This window comes from Amblyraja radiata, chromosome 14 (genome assembly GCF_010909765.2).
Source record: "Amblyraja radiata isolate CabotCenter1 chromosome 14, sAmbRad1.1.pri, whole genome shotgun sequence".
Lineage (NCBI taxonomy): Eukaryota > Metazoa > Chordata > Chondrichthyes > Rajiformes > Rajidae > Amblyraja > Amblyraja radiata.
In genome coordinates this window covers 30786376-30804485 of record NC_045969.1, presented here as the reverse complement: position 1 = coordinate 30804485, position 18110 = coordinate 30786376, and the positions used below count along the sequence as shown (strand labels likewise).

The 18110-nt window shown below is 46.3% G+C and overlaps 1 protein-coding gene across 1 annotated transcript in view; it reads left to right on the top strand.

Annotated features, from left to right (window-relative positions):
• The window catches only part of ptgfrn (prostaglandin F2 receptor inhibitor), a 43774-nt gene extending 27315 nt beyond the window's left edge, over positions 1-16459 (top strand). Inside the window, exons 2-9 of the mRNA XM_033032997.1 lie at positions 904-1269; positions 2109-2537; positions 4290-4673; positions 7198-7620; positions 8956-9360; positions 11840-11947; positions 13879-14178; positions 16107-16459. Coding sequence (XP_032888888.1) covers positions 904-1269; positions 2109-2537; positions 4290-4673; positions 7198-7620; positions 8956-9360; positions 11840-11947; positions 13879-14178; positions 16107-16270 — 2579 coding nt within the window. The 3' untranslated portion in view covers positions 16271-16459. The remainder of the gene's footprint in view (positions 1-903; positions 1270-2108; positions 2538-4289; positions 4674-7197; positions 7621-8955; positions 9361-11839; positions 11948-13878; positions 14179-16106) is intronic.
• Positions 16460-18110: the final 1651 nt, after the last annotated feature.

Here is an 18110-nt window from a genome sequence, read left to right as displayed (position 1 = left end):
CTAAATTTAATGGAGCTACAATTTCTCACGGAGATTGGTTGATTGAGGAAATGAGCTGCCAGAAGAGGTAGTTGAGGCAGGTACTATAACAAGATTTAAAAGTCATTTGGACAGGTACATGGATAGGCAAGGTTTAGAGGGATATGATATAGATGGGGCATCATATCCGGTTTGCGCAAGTCAGGCCCAAGGGCCTGTTTCCATGCCATAACTTTGTGACTACATTGCTGAGAACTGTATACTGCACTTTATCTTCTCCTTTGTTCTACCTGTTGTACTTGAGATTGACTTGATTAGATTCATGTATGGTATTATCTGATCTGTTTGCATAACACGAAAAAACAAAAGGTTTTATTGTACCTCAGTACACGTGACAATAATAAACCTAAATAAACAACAGCAGTTAATTTTCGATCAAGTGTGGGCATTATGTTTGTTTCTCACTTGCAAGCATTTATAATATTCATGTTAGTTTAGATATGGTGAATTCTCATCTTGTCAAATATTCTATGTATTACAGGAGCAGAATTAGGCCATTTGGTTCATCAAGTCTACTCTGCCATTCCATCGTGGCTGATCTATCTTTCCCGCTCAACCACATTCTCCTGCCTTCTCCTCGTAACCCCTGACACCCTTACTGATCAAGACTCTTTCCATCTCCACCTTAAAAATACTCACTGACTTGGCCTCCCCAGCCTCTGTGGCAATGAATTCCACAGATTCACCACCCTCTGACTAAAGACATTCCTCCCCATCACCTTTCTAAAGGTACCTCCTATTATTCTGAACTGTGCCCTCTGGTCCTAGACTCTCCCACTAGTGGAAACATCCTCGCCACATCCACTCTGTCCTGGCCTAATTAGAAGAGTGTTCATCGTTTGATTGTTTTTCTGTGTCTTGCAGGGCTGACTTTGGGTCGTGTGGTAAAGGTTCCGACCGGTCCCCTGTACCGTGTGGTGAAAACGCTCGTCAGTGTTCCCTGCAATGTCAGCGCCTACCAAGGGCCCTCGGAGCAAAATTTCGATTGGTTTGTGTTCCGCAACGGCAAATTGGTGAAGGTGATCAGTACGTTGGAAGTCGAGTTTTCCGATGCCGAGTACAAGGACAAAGTAGCGGCCGGTGACATTTGGGTGGAGAGGCTGGGTGACAGCTCTGTTGAGCTGCGCTTCAGAAGTGTAAAGTTCGAGGATGAGGGGAGATATGATTGCCAAACCCCCAGTACAGACGAAAACAGTAATGGAAATTATGAAGCCCGTGTGAATTTAAAGGGTAAGTTCCACCCTTCGTGCTATTAATTTTGATTGCATCTGTATAAATGTTTCTTAAACGTTGTGATAGTACCTTCCATAACTATCTCCTCCGGCAGCTCGTTCCACATACCCACCATCCTTTGTGTGGGAAAAGTTAGCCTTCAGGTTCCTATTAAATCATACCCCGCTTTTTGTTTAGTTGGTAATCTTGATGCATTCTTTTATCAGTGTCATAGAGTGAAACAGCGCGGAAACAGGCCTTTTGGGCCAACTTGCCCACACCAACCAACATGTCCCATCTACACTAGTCCAATATGCCAGCTTTGGGTCCACATCCCTCCAAACCTGACCTATCCGTGTACCTATCTAATTGTTTCTTAAACGTTGCAATAGTCCCTGTCTCAACTACCTCCTCTGGCTCACAAAAATGCTGGAGAAACTCAGCGGGTGCAGCAGCATCTATGGAGCGAAGGAAATAGGCAACGTTTCGGGCCGAAACCCTTCTTCAGTGAAGAAGGGTTTTGGCCTGAAACGTTGTCTATTTCCTTTGAAGAAGGGTTTTGGCCCGAAACGTTGCCTAGTTCCTTCACTCCATAGATGCTGCTGCACCCGCTGAGTTTCTCCAGCATTTTTGTGTACCTTCGATTTTCCAGCATCTGCAGTTCCTTCTTGAATACCTCCTGTGGCTGCTTGTTTCACACACCCACCACCCCTTGTGTGAAAAAGTTACCCCTCAGATTCCTATTATATCTTTCTCCCTTCACCTTAAACCTTTGTCCTCCGGTTCTCGATCTCGCTACTCCTATGCAAGAGACACTGTGCGTCTACCCGAACTAATCCTCTCATGATTTCATACAGTGATTCCTGATAAACTCGCTGTGCTGCCTGCAAAGTCCAGAAGCCTAACCAACACAAACCACACAGAAGGGACGCCAATGGAGATTGAGTGTGTTGCATCAACGTCAACATCGCCAACAGTTTCCACCCATCTCTCCGTCACGTGGCAGTTGACCAAAAACGGAGGTGGTCCAGAGGACATCCTGTCCTTCACTGCAGATGACCAGTTACTGCCCGGGGCTTCGTACACCGATCGATATTGGCACGGCGACGTTAGGATGAACTTGGAGGGAAACGGCGTCTTCAGACTCGTCGTTGACCACTTGCAGCTGAAGGACAGTGGTGTCTACTCTTGTGTGGCAGCCGAGTGGGTCAAAGAAGATGGCTTCAACTGGAAGAAGCTCCATGAGAAAGAGGCAACCATCAAAACCATCAAAGTTCAGCCATTAGGTACCTCGTTGCCAGATCCTCAGTTGGATTTTGACAGATAGGTGAACCGCCCATTTTAATGGGTGGATCCACAGTTTGGATGGAGCTGGTGGGACAGGTGTGAAGAGGGAGGTGGTGGGACGGACATGAAAGGGAGTTGGGAGGAACATGAGGAGAGAGTAGGGACAGCCATGAAGAGGGAGTTGGGACAGACATGGAGGGAGTTGGTGGGACAGGAGTTGGGATGGGGAGTGAGGAGGGAGTTGGGACGGGAGTGAGGAGGGACGTGAGTGAGGAGGGAGTTGGGATGGGAGTGAGGAGGGAATTTTAGGACGGGCTTGATGAGGGAGTTGGGATGGGAGTGAGGAGGGACCGGAGTGAGGAGGGAGGTTGATGTGATAGGCTGTATGCTCAAGATTTGCGTATGATAATTAGTGCTCTCAAAACGGGGAAGGAATTAAAGGGAGGTGTATTTTGCAAAATTTGCATTATATTTGACTAATCTTAGCAGAATCAAATTGAGAATACACAGGTACATGATTTAAATGTGAGAGGGGACCAAGGAGACACTTTTTCCTTAGGGTTACGAGATTGTGGAAGGTGCCTTTATATACATCGAAGATAATAGACACAAAATGCTGGCGTATCTCCCAAAAACATCGTCTATTTCTTTTCTCCAGAGATGCTGCCTGACCCGCTGAGTCACTCCAGCATTTTACATAGAAACATAGAAAATAGGTGCTTGAGTAGGCCATTTGGCTCTTCGAGTCAGCACCGCCATTCAATACGATCATGGCTGATCATCCAAAAATCAGTATCCCGTTTCAGCTTTCTCCCCATATCCCTTGAATCCCTTAACCCTAAGAGCTAAATCTAACTCTCTTGAAAACATCCAGTGAATTGGCCTCCACTGCCTTCTGTGGCAGAGAATTCCACAGATTGCTTTCTGTGGCAGAGAATTCCACAGATTTTGTGTCTACCTTCGGTATAAACCAGCATCTGTAGTTCCATCGTAAGCCAACATAATTGTTGCAGCAATTCCTCTGGGTTGCTCCAAGATAATTAATTGCCAGTATCACCATGTGTGGAAAGGTTCAAAAGCTGGGTGAAGGAGATGGGTGTGGATATACAGGTGTGCCAGATGCCTGGAATTACTGCTTGAAGGGGGGGTTAATGGCACAGGCATGAAGAGAGGGCTGAGTATGTTCCGAAGTGCTGGACGGACTCGATGGGTTGGGCAGCATCTGTGGTGAGAATGGATGGGTGACATTTCGGGTCGGGATCCTCCTTTAGACTGAATTCAGACTTTTTGAGAATGAAGAAGGGTCCCAACCTAACATATTGCCTGTCCATTGCTCAAGATTCCAGCATCTGCAGTTCCTTGTGCATATGCTTTGAGTAAATGTACTTCTACTAATGTTTATTTTGATCATTTGCATGACCATTAATTACCATGACACTTTTGGGACAGAATAGGACTATTAATCTCAGATGTAGTAGAAGCAAAGAACTGCAGATGCTGGTTTACAAAAAAAATACACCGTGCTGGAGTCCGGCAGCATCTCTGGAAAGCATAGATGGGTGATGTTTCGGGTTAGGACCCATCTTCAGACTCTGTAGAAGGCTCCCGACCGGAAGCATCACCTATCCATGTTCTCCAGAGATGCTGCCTGACCCACTGAGTTACTCCAGCACTTGGTGTCCTTCATCGAGCTTGAAATACTCTTTGCAGGGAGGAAGTTTTTACTAAAGAATGTGATTTCTGTGTTACAGCCCAGACTCTAAAGGTCTCTGCAAGCGGAGAGACCCTCACGTTGAACAAAGGTGACGAGATTGATCTTGTTTGCAGTGTAACTGGTGCCGATGACTTCAGTGTTGAGGTTGGCTGGTATTTCAGCACATCTCTGCCGACGGATACTCAAAGCAGCAAACTTCTGGTGCACATGAACCTTGCAGCCATCGTCAACAACTCGGACTTTGTCACGTTAAACAGGATTAGCGGCAGCGAATACAGACTGAGAGTGCAACAAGCCGACGAAGGAGACAGTGGATATTACTACTGTGCTGCCTCTGTTTGGGTCCCACATACCAATGGGTTAAAGCGCAACGCAGCAGCGAAGACCTCCGATCCTCTCCACGTCACTGTGACACTTCTAGGTAATCTCTTCCTTTAGACTTTAGAGATACAGCGCGGAAACAGGCCTGAGTCTGCGCCAACCAGCGATCACCCTGTACACTAGTTGTATCCTACCCACAAGGGATATGTGCCATTTACAGCAGACAATTAACCTACAAACCCGCACATCTTTGGAGTGTGGAAGGAAACCAGTGCACCCACAGAACACCCACACGGTCATAGGGAGAACGTAAAACTCCCACATTCAGGCTCAAATCCAGGTCTCTGGCGCTGCAGGGCAGCACCTCTACTGCTGCACCACCACGCCGCCCTAACAATCGAGAGTTTTGGAAAACTTCCTTAAAGATCTTCCTTCGTCGTTTTGCGTGTGCGAGTAATTGTGTATAATTAGCAACATCACATGAAGTTTAGCGAGCATGGAATGCCTTTGTGTTGACTGCAAGTGACTCCTTGACATTGCGCAGTGCTGAAATAGGATGGATTCTAATGGTTAATTATATGAAGATAAATGAATGGTTGTCATTGCAAAGAATGCTGGTTAGAAGCATGTTTTTCCAATTTACACTTTGTGGTTTAGCAAAGCCATTGGAGAGAAAAGGACATTCTAGCTTCCTTCTGAAAGGAAGGTCGCGGCACAGTGGTTTGGCAGAAGAGTTGCTGCCCTACAGCGCCAGAGATCCAGGTTCCACCCTGACTAAGGATAGCGTCCATCTGGAATTTGTACGTTTTCCCTGTGACCGCGTGGGTTTTTTCCGGGTGCTCCCATTCTCCAAAGACATGCAGATTTGTAGGTTCACAAAAAAGCTGGAGAAACTCAGCGGGTGCAGCAGCATCTATGGAGCGAAGGAAATAGGCAACGTTTCGGGCCGAAACCGGCCCGAAACGTTGCCTATTTCCTTCGCTCCATAGATGCTGCTGCACCCGCTGAGTTTCTCCAGCTTTTTTTGTGTACCTTCGATTGTCCAGCATCTGCAGTTCCTTCTCAAACAGGTTTGTAGGTTAGTTGGCTTTGGTAAAAGATGTCCCTAATTTGTAGGAAAATGCTGGAGTACGGGTGATCACTGGTTGACGTGGACTCGGTGGGCTGATGGTCCTGTTTCCACGCTGCATGTCTAAACTACCAAATTAGCCTTTAGACAAGATTCACAAAGTGCTGGAGTAACTCAGCAGCTCAGGGAGCATATCTGGAGAATATGGATAAGATAGACACAATGCCTTGCCTAACAAGAGCCTATCAATATCCAGAGGTTTTTAGGGTGTTATTCAGATCCTGGCTATAAATCACCCTTAAGTTTCCTGTTTTGCTGCATTCTAAATTTTTAGATTAGAGATTAGAGAGATACAGTGTGGAAACAGGCCCTTCGGCCCACCAAGTCCATGCTGACCAATGAGCAAGCTGTACACTAGCACTATCGTACACACTGGGGACACTTTACCATTTTTACCGAAGTCCAGTAACCGACACACCTGCTCGTCTTTGGAAGGAGACAGAAGCACCCAAAGAAAGCCCACAGAGTCACGGGGAGAATGTACAAACTCCATACAGAACCATGGTCTCTGGCCTGTAATGCAGCAACTCTACTGCTGCACCACCGTGCCGAATGTGAAAGGTTAATTCTGAAGAAGGGTTAACCAGAAATGTCACCGACCAATGTTCACCAGCATTTTGTGCACTTTTTTTGGTGAACTAGCATCTGCAGTTCCTTGTGTCTATCTGAAAGATTGTTTGTTTGATTGATTGATTGAAAAAGACAGGATGGAAACAGGCCCAGTCAAAAAAAGGCACAAAGCGCTGGATTAACAGGCAAAGTGTCTGGAGAACATGGATTGCTGACTTTTGTGCTAGGAACCTTCTTCAGGCAAATAGACCTCAGTCTATTGAAAGGTGACCCCCATAGATAATAACGTTGACATCATATTTTCAGTTGCATTTATATTAAAGAGGAATCTGAAGAAGGGTCATAGAAACATAGGAAATAGGTGCAGGAATAGGCCATTAGGCCCTTCGAGCCTGCACCGCCATTCAATATGATCATGGCTGATCATCCAACTCAGTATCCTGTACCTGCCTTCTCTCCACAATCCCTTTAGCCACAAGGGCCACATCTAACCCCCTCTTAAATATAGCCAATGAACTGGTCTCAACTACCTTCTGTGGCAGAGAGTTCCAGAGATTCACCACTCTCTGTGTGAATTTTTTTTTTCTCATCTCGGTCCTAAAGGATTTCCCCTCTATCCTCAAACTGTGACCCCTTGTCCCGACCTGAATCGTCACTTGTCCATGTTCTCCAGAGATGCTGCCTGACCTGCTGAGTTACTCCAGCACTTTGTGTCCTTTTGTGAGAGGCAAACCTCTGTTTTATAAACTGACATCTGGACAGGTACATGGATAGGAAAGGTTTCGAGAGATACGGGCAGGAGGGCCTAGTGTAGATGGGGCATATCGGTCAGCGTAGGCAAACTGAGATGAAGGGCCTATTTCCACGCTGTATGATGATGACTGTGCAGTTGCTTGTGTCCACATCTCTGTTCTAATGTTTACAGATCCCACGTACACCATTCTCTCCAGATCCCTGAGGATGCCCAATTCCTCAGGGGACGCAGCGGAACTTGAGTGCGAAGTGTTGGACTTGCACAACGCTGATGAAGCCAAGTTAACCGTGACCTGGACCTTCAAGCCGAACGTGTCCAATGGAGTTGCTGGTGAGAGCGGGCCGATAGCGGAGATGGATCAAGATTGGACTCTGAAACTGAACCCTCGCTATAACGAGCGAGCCCAAAAGGGAGAGATAACCTTTACCAAACCCATGCCACATACGTTCAAGTTTCAGATGCAGCATGCATCTGTCTCTGACAGAGGGGAATATTTCTGCAACGTTTCTGCCTGGATTAAACAACGAGGAAACACGTGGATGAAAAAACAAGAAATACTTTCCTCTGCTATTGTTATGTTCTGGAAAACTGAAGGTAAAATGCCCCTCAACTTTCTGTGAGGACATTGTTCCCCTGACCAGTTGCTATGCTGTTATTTTCTTTGGGGGTGACACTGTGCGCAATTTTGGAGTTGCTGCCTTACAGCGCCACAAGCTGCGGGTACTGTCCGATTCATCTCTACCCCATTTCATCTCTACCCCATTGCAGACACTGGACTTTGTCCATGGAACTGGTGCACTACAATGCTGAGTGGGTGATATAGTGGCACAATTGGTAGAGCGCAGCTGGCAGAGGTAAAGAGCCTTACAGCCCCAGGGACGCTGGTTTGATTCTGACCTCAGCTTCTGTCTGCGACAGTGGGGGTTTCCTCCGGGTGCTCCGGTTTCCACCCACATCCCAAAGATGTGCGGTTTAGTAGATTATTTGGCCCTCTGTAACTTGCCCCTGGTGTGTAGGGAGTGGATGACAATGTGGGATAACATAGAAATAGTATGAACAGGTGATCACTGGTCGGCATGTACTCGGTGGGTCAAAGGGCCTGTTTCTTGCTGTATATCTAAACTTGCCCACACCGACCAACATGTCCCATCTACACTAGTCCCACCTGCCTGCATTTGGCCCATATCCCTCTAAACCTGTCCTATACATGTACCTGTCCAAATGGTTCTTAAACATTGCGATAGTGCCTGCCTCAACTACCTCCTGCGGCAGCTCGTTCCATACACCCACCACCCTTTGTGTGAAAAAAACAGATGCAGCATGGAAACAGGCCCTTCGGCCCATCAAGTCTACACTGACCATCAATTACCTGTTCACACTAGTTCTATGTTATTGGACTTTCTCATCCCCTCCGTACACAGTAGGGACAATGTACCTACCAGCCTGCACGACTTTACAACGTGGCAGGAAACCAGAGCACCCAGAGGAAACCCACGCGGTCACAGGAAGAACGTGCAATCTCCACACAGACAGCACCCGTAGTCAGTATCGAACCTGGCTCTCTGGTGCTGTGAGGCAATGGCTTTACCAGCTATGTCACTGCTGCCCCTGGGGATGGCGTGAGCAGACGTCCAGAGGCACCCTGCGTGGGGGAGGGGGGGGGCGTAAAGATCAACAATGGACCCGGAGAAGGGCGTGGGGGTGGGAGCAGAAGGAAGAGGGACCAACGGGACTATGTTGATTACTTTTGTAACTTTGTCAGCGGCCGATACGTGGCGACTCTTGGAAATACTTGTGTATTGTATACAAAGCAAAGAAGCTCACTGTTGCATGTACATGTGACACTCAAGCTGTCCTTTGGTGTATTAACCAGCATCTGCAGTTCCTTGTGTTTCAGCATGTAATGTTGGTGTCCCCTCTGCCCCTCAGACCCAGGGCTCAGTGTCATGGCAACTGAGGAGAAGCCAGCAGCTGCGATGGGCCACACGTTTGAAATGACGTGCAGCGTTTCAGCAGAGCACGTGGCGGTCCCCTACTACTCCGTGGTGGTAGCGATGAACGAGCCGGCCTCCATCGACAGCAAGAGGCTTATCTCACTGACGCGGGAGTCGGTGGTGAAACTGGAGCAGTGGGATGTCAAGGACCGGCCGGAAGACATTGTCCTGGAGAAGGTCAGCGACCAGGAATTCCGATTCCGTCTGTACAGGACTCAGTTTTCCGACCAGGGCTCGTATTACTGTCTGGTCCAGGTGTGGATACAAGACCACAATGGATTGTGGGCCGAGGCTGTCTCCAATTTCTCAAACCCCATTGCCGTCGCCTTTACAACAGCAGGTGAGTTCTGAGTGTATCTTGTGGTGAAGTTTGCAATAGATTTCATTGTACTTAACACAATACAGCGCAGGAATCGCCTCTTCGCATAAGTTGATAAGTCATAGGAGTAGAATTAAGCCATTCGGCCCATCGAGTCGAGTCTGCCATTCTATCATAGCTGATCTATCTTTCCCTCTCTACCCCATTCTCCTGTCTTCTCCCTGTAACCCCTGACATCCCTGCTAATCTCAAATCTGTCAATCTCTGCCTTAGATATACCCAATGACGGCCTCCACAGCTGTCAGTGGCAATTAATTCCACAGATTCACCACCCCTCTGGCTAAAGAAATTCCTCCTCATCTCCTTTCTAAATGTACGTCCTTTTATTCTGAGGCTGTGCCCTCTGGTCCTAGGTTCTCCCACCACACTCTCCCTCTCCACATCCATTCTATCCAGGCCTTTCACTCTTCTGCCCACAATGTCAGCCTTCACCGTGCAAAGTTAAACTAATCTCCTCTACCTGCATGTGATGCATATAATGTTGCCTTTGCTTATTTCTCCTACCAAAATGCATCATCTCACATTTCTCTGCACGAAACTCCATCTACAATGTATCTGCCTACTTCATCAGTTTGCATCCTGCTGTAATGCAATATTATAGAACAGAAAATAATACAGGAACAAGCCCTCCTGCAAGTCCATGCCGAACATGATGCCAAGCTAAACTAATCTCTTCTGCCTGCATGTGATCCATATCCCTCCATTCCCTGCATATCCATGTGCCTATCTAAAGGCCTCTTAAACGCCACTATTGTATCTCCCTCCACCACCACCCCAAGCAGCGCGTTCCAGGCATCTTTGTACTAGACGATGTACCCTTTATCTTTGCACTGTGGACGGCTTGGTTGTATTCATGTTCGCACGCACCACCAGACTCAGGAACAGTTTCTTCCCCTCCGTTATCGGCCTTCTGAATGGTCCTTCCATAAGCTAGGGCACTATCCAATTCACCTCTATCCCATTGAGGACATTGGACTTTGTCTAAGGAACAGGTGCACTACAATGCTGTTAACTATATTCTGCACTCTGTATCTTCCCGTCGCTCTACTATTGTTCTTGAGTTTGGCTTGATTGTATTTATGTATAGTATCATCTGATCTGATTGGATGGCACGCAAACCAATGCTTTTCACTGTTTCTGTGACGTGCACGTGACAATAATAAACAAACAAGCGGATATAATTGCCTGCAATTCCAAATTCTGGATGGTGCAAAGTTGCTGAAAACACTGGTTCTTTTGAAGGTCCAGGACATTTGATGGATTTGATTTTCAAACTTTGTAAAAATCTTTCAAAGTAGCTTCTTGTTATAAAATACTGCACGGCTGAATGAAAATAGCATTAATGTTCAGCTATTCTTTAAAGTAAGGATTATTGAAGAAAATATTTGTGAACTTGGGCCACATTATATGTTAGAGGCCAACACTGTGGAGTAAGTGTAAATGTTCTGTAAAGTTCTGATTCTCTTTTAAACAAGGATCTCATTTTCAGTAAAGAGATTTAAGTGCCAGATCAATAATGTAAAGACCAGGTATACAAAAATGCTGGAGAAACTCAGTGGGTGCAGCAGCATCAATGGAGCGAAGGAAATAGGCAACGTTTCGGGTCGAAACCCTTCTTCAGACTTTTGTGTACCTTCGATTTTCGAGCATCTGCAGTTCCTTCTTAAACAAAGTAAAGACCAGATTGTGAGAGTGAATTAAAATATTTCAGTGAGACAAATAATGACACCGCTGTATGTGGGATGGTTGCACGCTCCATTGCAAGGCTATTCCAAGTTTGCCACGGTTAGATTTACCCATTAATGTGTCCATACTTGAATAGTTTACTGATAATCATCAACTATAATTTTCAATGGAGGAAAGGTGTTGCTGAAAGAAATATTGGACGATCAGCAAATGGTGGCAGACCTGTACCTTTAAGGCCAAGATACGACTCTATGCTTTTATGAAATGTGAAACTTGCAGAATACAAGATGGCGCCAGAAACGTGGCGACTCTTCTTGTACTGCCTCAGTGTGATCTACCATTCTTACACTACAATCATTGCAATCTTGTACTTGGGTATGAATGTGCTTGCGTGTAGTAAGATTTTACTGAATGGGACATAAAACAAAAAAAATTGCTGTATTTAGTTACGTGACAATAAAGTATCATCGAACCATTGAAGAAGCCAAAAGGCTGTGAGATAAGGAGAGAGGCGTGAACTGTGAAGCCAGTTCATAAGTCCCAGGAGCTAAATTGGGCTATTTGGCCCATCGAGTCTACTCTGTCGTTCAATCATGGCTGATCTATCTTTCCCTCTCAACCCCATTCTCCTGCCTTCTCCCCGTAACCTTTGATGCCTTTATCTAGAGGAAAGGGAAAGGGAAATAGGTTTGTTTGTATTTAATGACGGGCATTATAAAACTTATCTATTAACTTGTCTCCTTTTGCACTCCAGCTCCTAGGTTTAATGTGACTTTGGAGTCAGAGAGACCTCATGTGCACCAAGGAGAGACGTTGGAAATGTACTGCGTGGTTGATCTGCTGGATATACCAAGCACCTCGGGTAATTTTAGACGTTATGCTCTGGATCTATTATAGTGTGTGATACCAAAATAGCTTCACCGGGCTGATTGACTCTCAGCAGCTCTGCACCTTCAGACAGCTACGGTGACTTTTCACGGCAGCTGCAGCCACGTCGGAATCTGGTCTGGCTTTAATTCACACCGTCCCACTCCTAGAGCTTTACGCCAAATCTATACGTCTTGGGGAATGTTGCATTTGTCAGGGATGCAGTTACATGATGTGCAGGGTGCAAAAAGACAATGCAGTTTAGTTTTAGAGATACTGCGCGGAAACAGGCCCTTAAAGCCAGTCCGTACCGACCAGCGATCCCCACACATTACACTACCCTACACACACTAGCGACAATTTACACTTGTACCAAGCCAAGCCTACAAACCTGTACGGAGAAAACCTACACGGTCACGGGGAGAACGTACAAACTCCATACAGACAGCTCCTGTAGGCAGGATCAAACCTGGGTCTCCGACGCTGTAAGGCAGCAACTCTACCGCTGCACCACCATACCGTGCTGCCCTGTGCCTCTTTAGATAGGCACAAAATGCTGGAATAAATCAGCAGGTCAGGCAGCATCTCTGGAGAAAAGGAATAGGTGACGTTTTGGGTTGGAACCGCTCTTTGGACCTTTGTAGTTTAGAGATCCAGCATAGAAACTGGCCCTTCAGCCCACCGAGTGCGCGCCAACCATCAACCACCCATTCACACTAGTTGCACCATTCCCTACACACTGGGGACAATTTACAGACACCATTTAAAAGACACTTGGACAGTTACTTAGCTAGGAAATGGATATGGGCCAAATGCGGGCAAATGGGATGTTTAGATGGGGTATCTTTCTCGGCATGGACATGTTGAGCCGAAAGGCCTGTTTCTGTGCTGCATGACTCTAATTGACCTACGGGCGCACTCATCTTTGGGATATGGGAGGAAACCAGAGCACCTGGAGGAAACCCACACAGTCACAGGGAGAACATGCAAACTCCACACACAGACAGCACCCTGAGGTCAGGATCGAACCCGGGTCTCTGTGATGTCTTTCTTTCATGGGCGTTTGAATTGCTGAACCAGGCTGTGATGCAACCCTCTGGAATGTTATTGTCTTGGTTGTATTGTTATTGCCCCGGTTGTATTAATGTGACACAAATGAAGTGACATTTCTCAAATCCTGACATTATGTAGATTTTAGTTATTGTGCATCTAGTATCATGGAGTGGCGCGGTGGCAGAGTTGCTGCTTCACAGCGCCAGAGACTCGGGTTCAATCCTGACTACGGGTGCTGTCTGTACGGAGTTTGTACATCCTCCCTGTGACCGCGTGGGTTTTATCTGGGTGCTCCACTTTATTCCCACACTCCAAACTCGTGCAGGTTTGTAGGTTAATTGGCTTCTGTAAATTGTAAATTGCTACTAATGTGTAGGATGGTCCTAGTATACAGGGTGGTTGCTTGTTGGCACAGACTTGGTCGGCTGAAGGGCCTGTTTCTGCACTGCATCTCTAAAGTCTAAAGCAAAGTGGAGTTATATAGTTTTAAGTTAAGTTTAAGAAACGGATCCCCCGGCCCACCGAGTCTGCGCCGACCAGCGATGGCCCCGTACACTAGCACTATCCTACACACTAGAGAAAATTTGCAATGTACAGAAGCCAATTAACCTACAGCCTGCATGTCTTTGGGGTGTAGAAGGAAACCGGAGCACCCGGAGAAAACCCACACAGTCACAGAGAGAATGCACAAACTGTGTAGAAACGTAGTCAAGATCGAACGCGGGTCTATGGTGCTGTAAGGCAGCAACTCTACCGCTGCGCTATTGTGCTGCCCATTGTATCGTGGGTATAAATGGGATTGAATTGAATTTAGAAATGCCCATTGTCTTGGGCCATTCAATAATCCAAATGATTTATCACCTTTCCTCATAGATGTTTTGTATGAAGTGGAATGGTACTTCCAAGGAATTCATTTTAATGCCACACTGAGTCCTTTGGTGATGGTGGATCGGGGATCAGTAGTCACCTACCAGGAAGACTTTGGGACGCGTGGGATCAGCGTTGAACGAGTTAGCACGCACAGCTTCCGACTGCGAGCCCACTGTGTGGACCGTGGCTTCACTGGAGATTATTTTTGCAAAGTGACGCCCTGGATTAAATATGAGGCTGAAAAATGGGTCCAAATCCCTCCACAGGAATCCGCTCAGCTTTCCATGCGCATCGATATTTCAGGTTAGTGGAGACTTGCTCAGAGATACCAGAGAACAAATGTGTAGGGACGAACTGCAGATGCTGGGTGGACTCACTGTGGTGGATGTTAATATGTGTTTATTGTTGTTTTTTATTGTATTGTATTATATGTATGACTGCTGCAATTTCGTTCAGACTTCGGTCTGAATGACAATAAAGGCTATCTAATCTAATCTAATCAGATGCTGGTTTACACCAAATATGGACACAAAACGCTGCAGTAACTCTGCAGGTCAGGCAGCATCTCTGGGGGAAAGGAATAGGTGACTTTTCGGGTTGACTCCTTTCTTTAGACTGAGTGTCAGGTGAGAGGGAAACTAGAGGTATGAAAAGGTACAAAGAACAAATGAATTGTGCTTGGGCACCTTATAACCCAATGGTATGCATCTTGATTTCTCTCATTTCAAGTAACCCTTGCATTCCCTCTCTCTCCATCCTTCCCTCGACTAGTTGTCCTACCAGTTTCCACTGTCATCCTGCTTAGTTTCACTGTTTGTTTCACCTCCATCACTTTTTCCCACAGCCAACAATGGACCATTGTGGGCTCCACCTTTCTTGATCACCATTGCTGGCTTTGATTTGTTCTTTTCACACCTTTTATTCACTTGTTTTTTTGTACCTTTTCATACCTCTAGTTTATCTCTCCCCTGACCCTGAAGATGGGTCTTGATCCGAAATGTCATCTATTCCTTTTCTCCAGAGATGCTGCCTGACCCGCTGAGTTACTCCAACAATTTATGTCTTATCTACCAGAGAACAAGACTCCAGTGCTTCATTCACTCTGTGCGAAGATATATCAGCTGAAAAAGGGTCCCGACCTGAAACCATCTGCCTATCAACCCCCCCCCCCCCCCCCCCCCCCCGCCTATATCCACCTATCACTCCCTGCCTGAGGTCATCTGTTGCCAGTCCTGATCTGTCCCGGCTTTTTCTTCCTACCCCCCACCGCCCTTTTCTACAATCAGTTTGAAGAATGTCCTGACTCAAAACGTCACCTATCCATGTTCTCCAGAGATAGACAATAGGTGCAGGAGTAGGCCATTCGGCCCTTCGAGCCAGCATCGCCATTCAATGTGATCATGGCTGATCATCCCCAATCAGTACCCCATTCCTGCCTTCTCCCCATATCCCCTGACTCCTCTATCTTTAAGAGCCCTATCTAGCTCTCTCTTGAAAGTTTCCAGAGAACCGGCCTCCACCACCCTCTGAGGCAGAGAATTCTACAGATGCTGTCTGACCCGCTGAGTTACTCCAGCAATTTGTGTTTTGTTTTGATTTTTCACCTTTAATTAAAACTCCTGAACGTTAGATTTTAAGTAAAGTGTTCAAATGTTATCGGGGAGGAATTTCAATCTTTGTTTTTTTCTTGAACATTGTTAGGAACCAAAAGAATGAGAGTTTAATTGAGCAGATGAGTGAATCAAAAAAAACTTGAATAATAAGGTTAAAATGCAAAGTGCTGGAGGAACTCAATGGGTCAGGCAGCATCTGTGGAGGGAATGAACAGGAAATGTTGCTGGCTGGGACACTTCTTTAGGCTCTCTGCCTTTCAGGCCAGGGCTGGGTTTGACTGGTGCTGTCCGTACGGAGTTTGCACGTTTTCCCAATGACTGCATGCATTTTCTCTGGGTGCTCCAGTTTCCTCCCACATGCCAAAGATGTACAGGATTGTAGGTTAATTGGCTTCGGTAAAATTGTAAATTGTCCCCTAGTGTGTGGGATCGCTGGTCGGCGCGGTCTTGGTGGACCCAAGAGCCTGTTTCTCGCCGTATCTCTAAAGTAAACTGATAAGATGCTGGTAATAGAAACAGGAACTAGCTTAATGGTGTGAGGAATTGAATTCTAAAGATACTTGTACTGACTTTTTTATTTCTACTTTTTGCTGTTTCCCTCCCCCCCCTCCCCTCCAGTGCTAGACTCCTTCAAGATGCCGCTCTTGTACGGAGTAGTCAGTGCCTTACTGGTTGGAATTCTCGCCTGCACCATCGGTTATTGTGCCTTCCCAAAGAATCCAAGAGGGAGGGCTGCACCCCTGGACGAGAGACGTGGGTTACTCCACAAATGCCTGAGCTGAGACGATCTCCAGCCACGTTCACCACCAACGATTGAACGAACCACTCAAACTACCTGTACTCTGACACTTGGGGGAGGACAAGCAAAGCCGGATCTTTTAGATATTTACCACGCGCAGTGATTTGTAATTTAAAACAAAAAGCCATGTTCATTTTCTTTGCGTGGAGTAAAAAATATTTTGGGAATGTCAGTGTGATTTTTTTTTTTTTAAGATTTTTTTTGCAGTAAATTACGCTACGGAGATGTCGCCGATTTCCTCTCCTTTTTCCCAGTTTGGACGTGAAGAGCTGGACCCGGTCACGTTCCCCGGTGTCTGCGGATCGGACACCGTATCATTGCGCTTGCAACACTGACGGAGTGCACAATAAACAACGCTTTCTTTGATGTATGGATAAGTATTTTGGTGTGCAAAGATGAGTTCCAAATCATCGTATATAGTCATAGTCATCCAGCGTGGAAACAGGCCCTTCTGCTCAACTTGCCATCAATGACCAACATGCCCCATCTATGCTAGTCATACCCATAGGGGCAGCACAGTGGTAGTTGCTGCCTTACAGTGCAAGAGACCTGGGTTCGATCCTGACTACGGGTGCTGTCTGTATGGAGTTTGTATGTTCTCCTTGTGACCACGTGGGTTTTCTCTGGTTTCTTCCCACACTCCAAGGATGTACGTTTGTAGGTTAATTGGCTTTGGTAAAATTGTAATGTGCCATAGTGTGTAGGATAGTGCTCGTGTACATGGTGATCATTTGTCGGCACAGACTTGGTGGAGCGAAGGGCCAGTTTCTGGACTGTATCTTTAAAGCCTAAAGCCTGCATTTGGCTCATATCCCTCTAAACCAGTCCTATCCATACCTGTCTAAATGTTTCTTAAATGTTGTGAGAGTACCTGCTTGAACTACCTCCTCTGGCAGCACCTTCCATACACCCACCATCACTTGTGTAAGATAATTGCCTCTCAGGTTCCTATTAAATCTTACCCCATCACCCTAAACCTACAGTAGGTCCTCTGGTTCTTGATTCTCCTACTCTGGGTAAAAGACTCTGGGCATTCACCCTGTCTATTCCTCTCATGATATTACGGAGCTCATTTCAGGCAGAGTGACGGGTTCCAACCTAATGCTGCCACAGCCTCTAGTTAAACATTGCATTCAGCATTTTTCTTAAACTCTTTCCTTGTGGACTAATCTGCCCCAAAAAGCAATGGGTTTTTTGTCTGCTGATGAGAGCAACATGATCTCGGCTATTTCCAGGGAGAGCCAGAAGTTGCATTTTAATTGGTTAATTTCAATAAGTGGAAACATTTAATTGCTGCCTTGAACATGTTGTAGATACGATGAGGATGTTTAAGAGGCTTTTGGATAGGCAGATGTATAGGTTGGAAATGGAGGGGTATGGTTCATGTTTAGTATAGTGTAGAGATACAGCATGGAAACAGGCCATTAGGCCCACCCGGTTCTTGTCGACCATTGATCACCCGTTCACACTGGTTCTGTTATCCCACTTTTGCATCCACACCCGACACAACGGGTAGTCAAGAGGTTAATTAACCTACCAACCTGCACCTCGTTGGGATGTAGTAGGAAGCCCATGTAGTCAAGAGGAGAACTTGCAAACTCCGCACAAACAGCACCCGAGGTCAGGATTGAACCTGGGTCTCTGACTCTGTGAGGCAGCAGCTCTACCCGTTGCACCACTGTGCCGCCTTGTGTGTAGGCAGATGAGATTAGTTTATCCTTGTATCATGTTCGGCACAAACTTTGGGGGCCGAAGGGCCTGTTCCTGTGCTGTACTGTTCTATGTTCAATCCATGGGTTGAATTATATGCCAGTGCATATTAT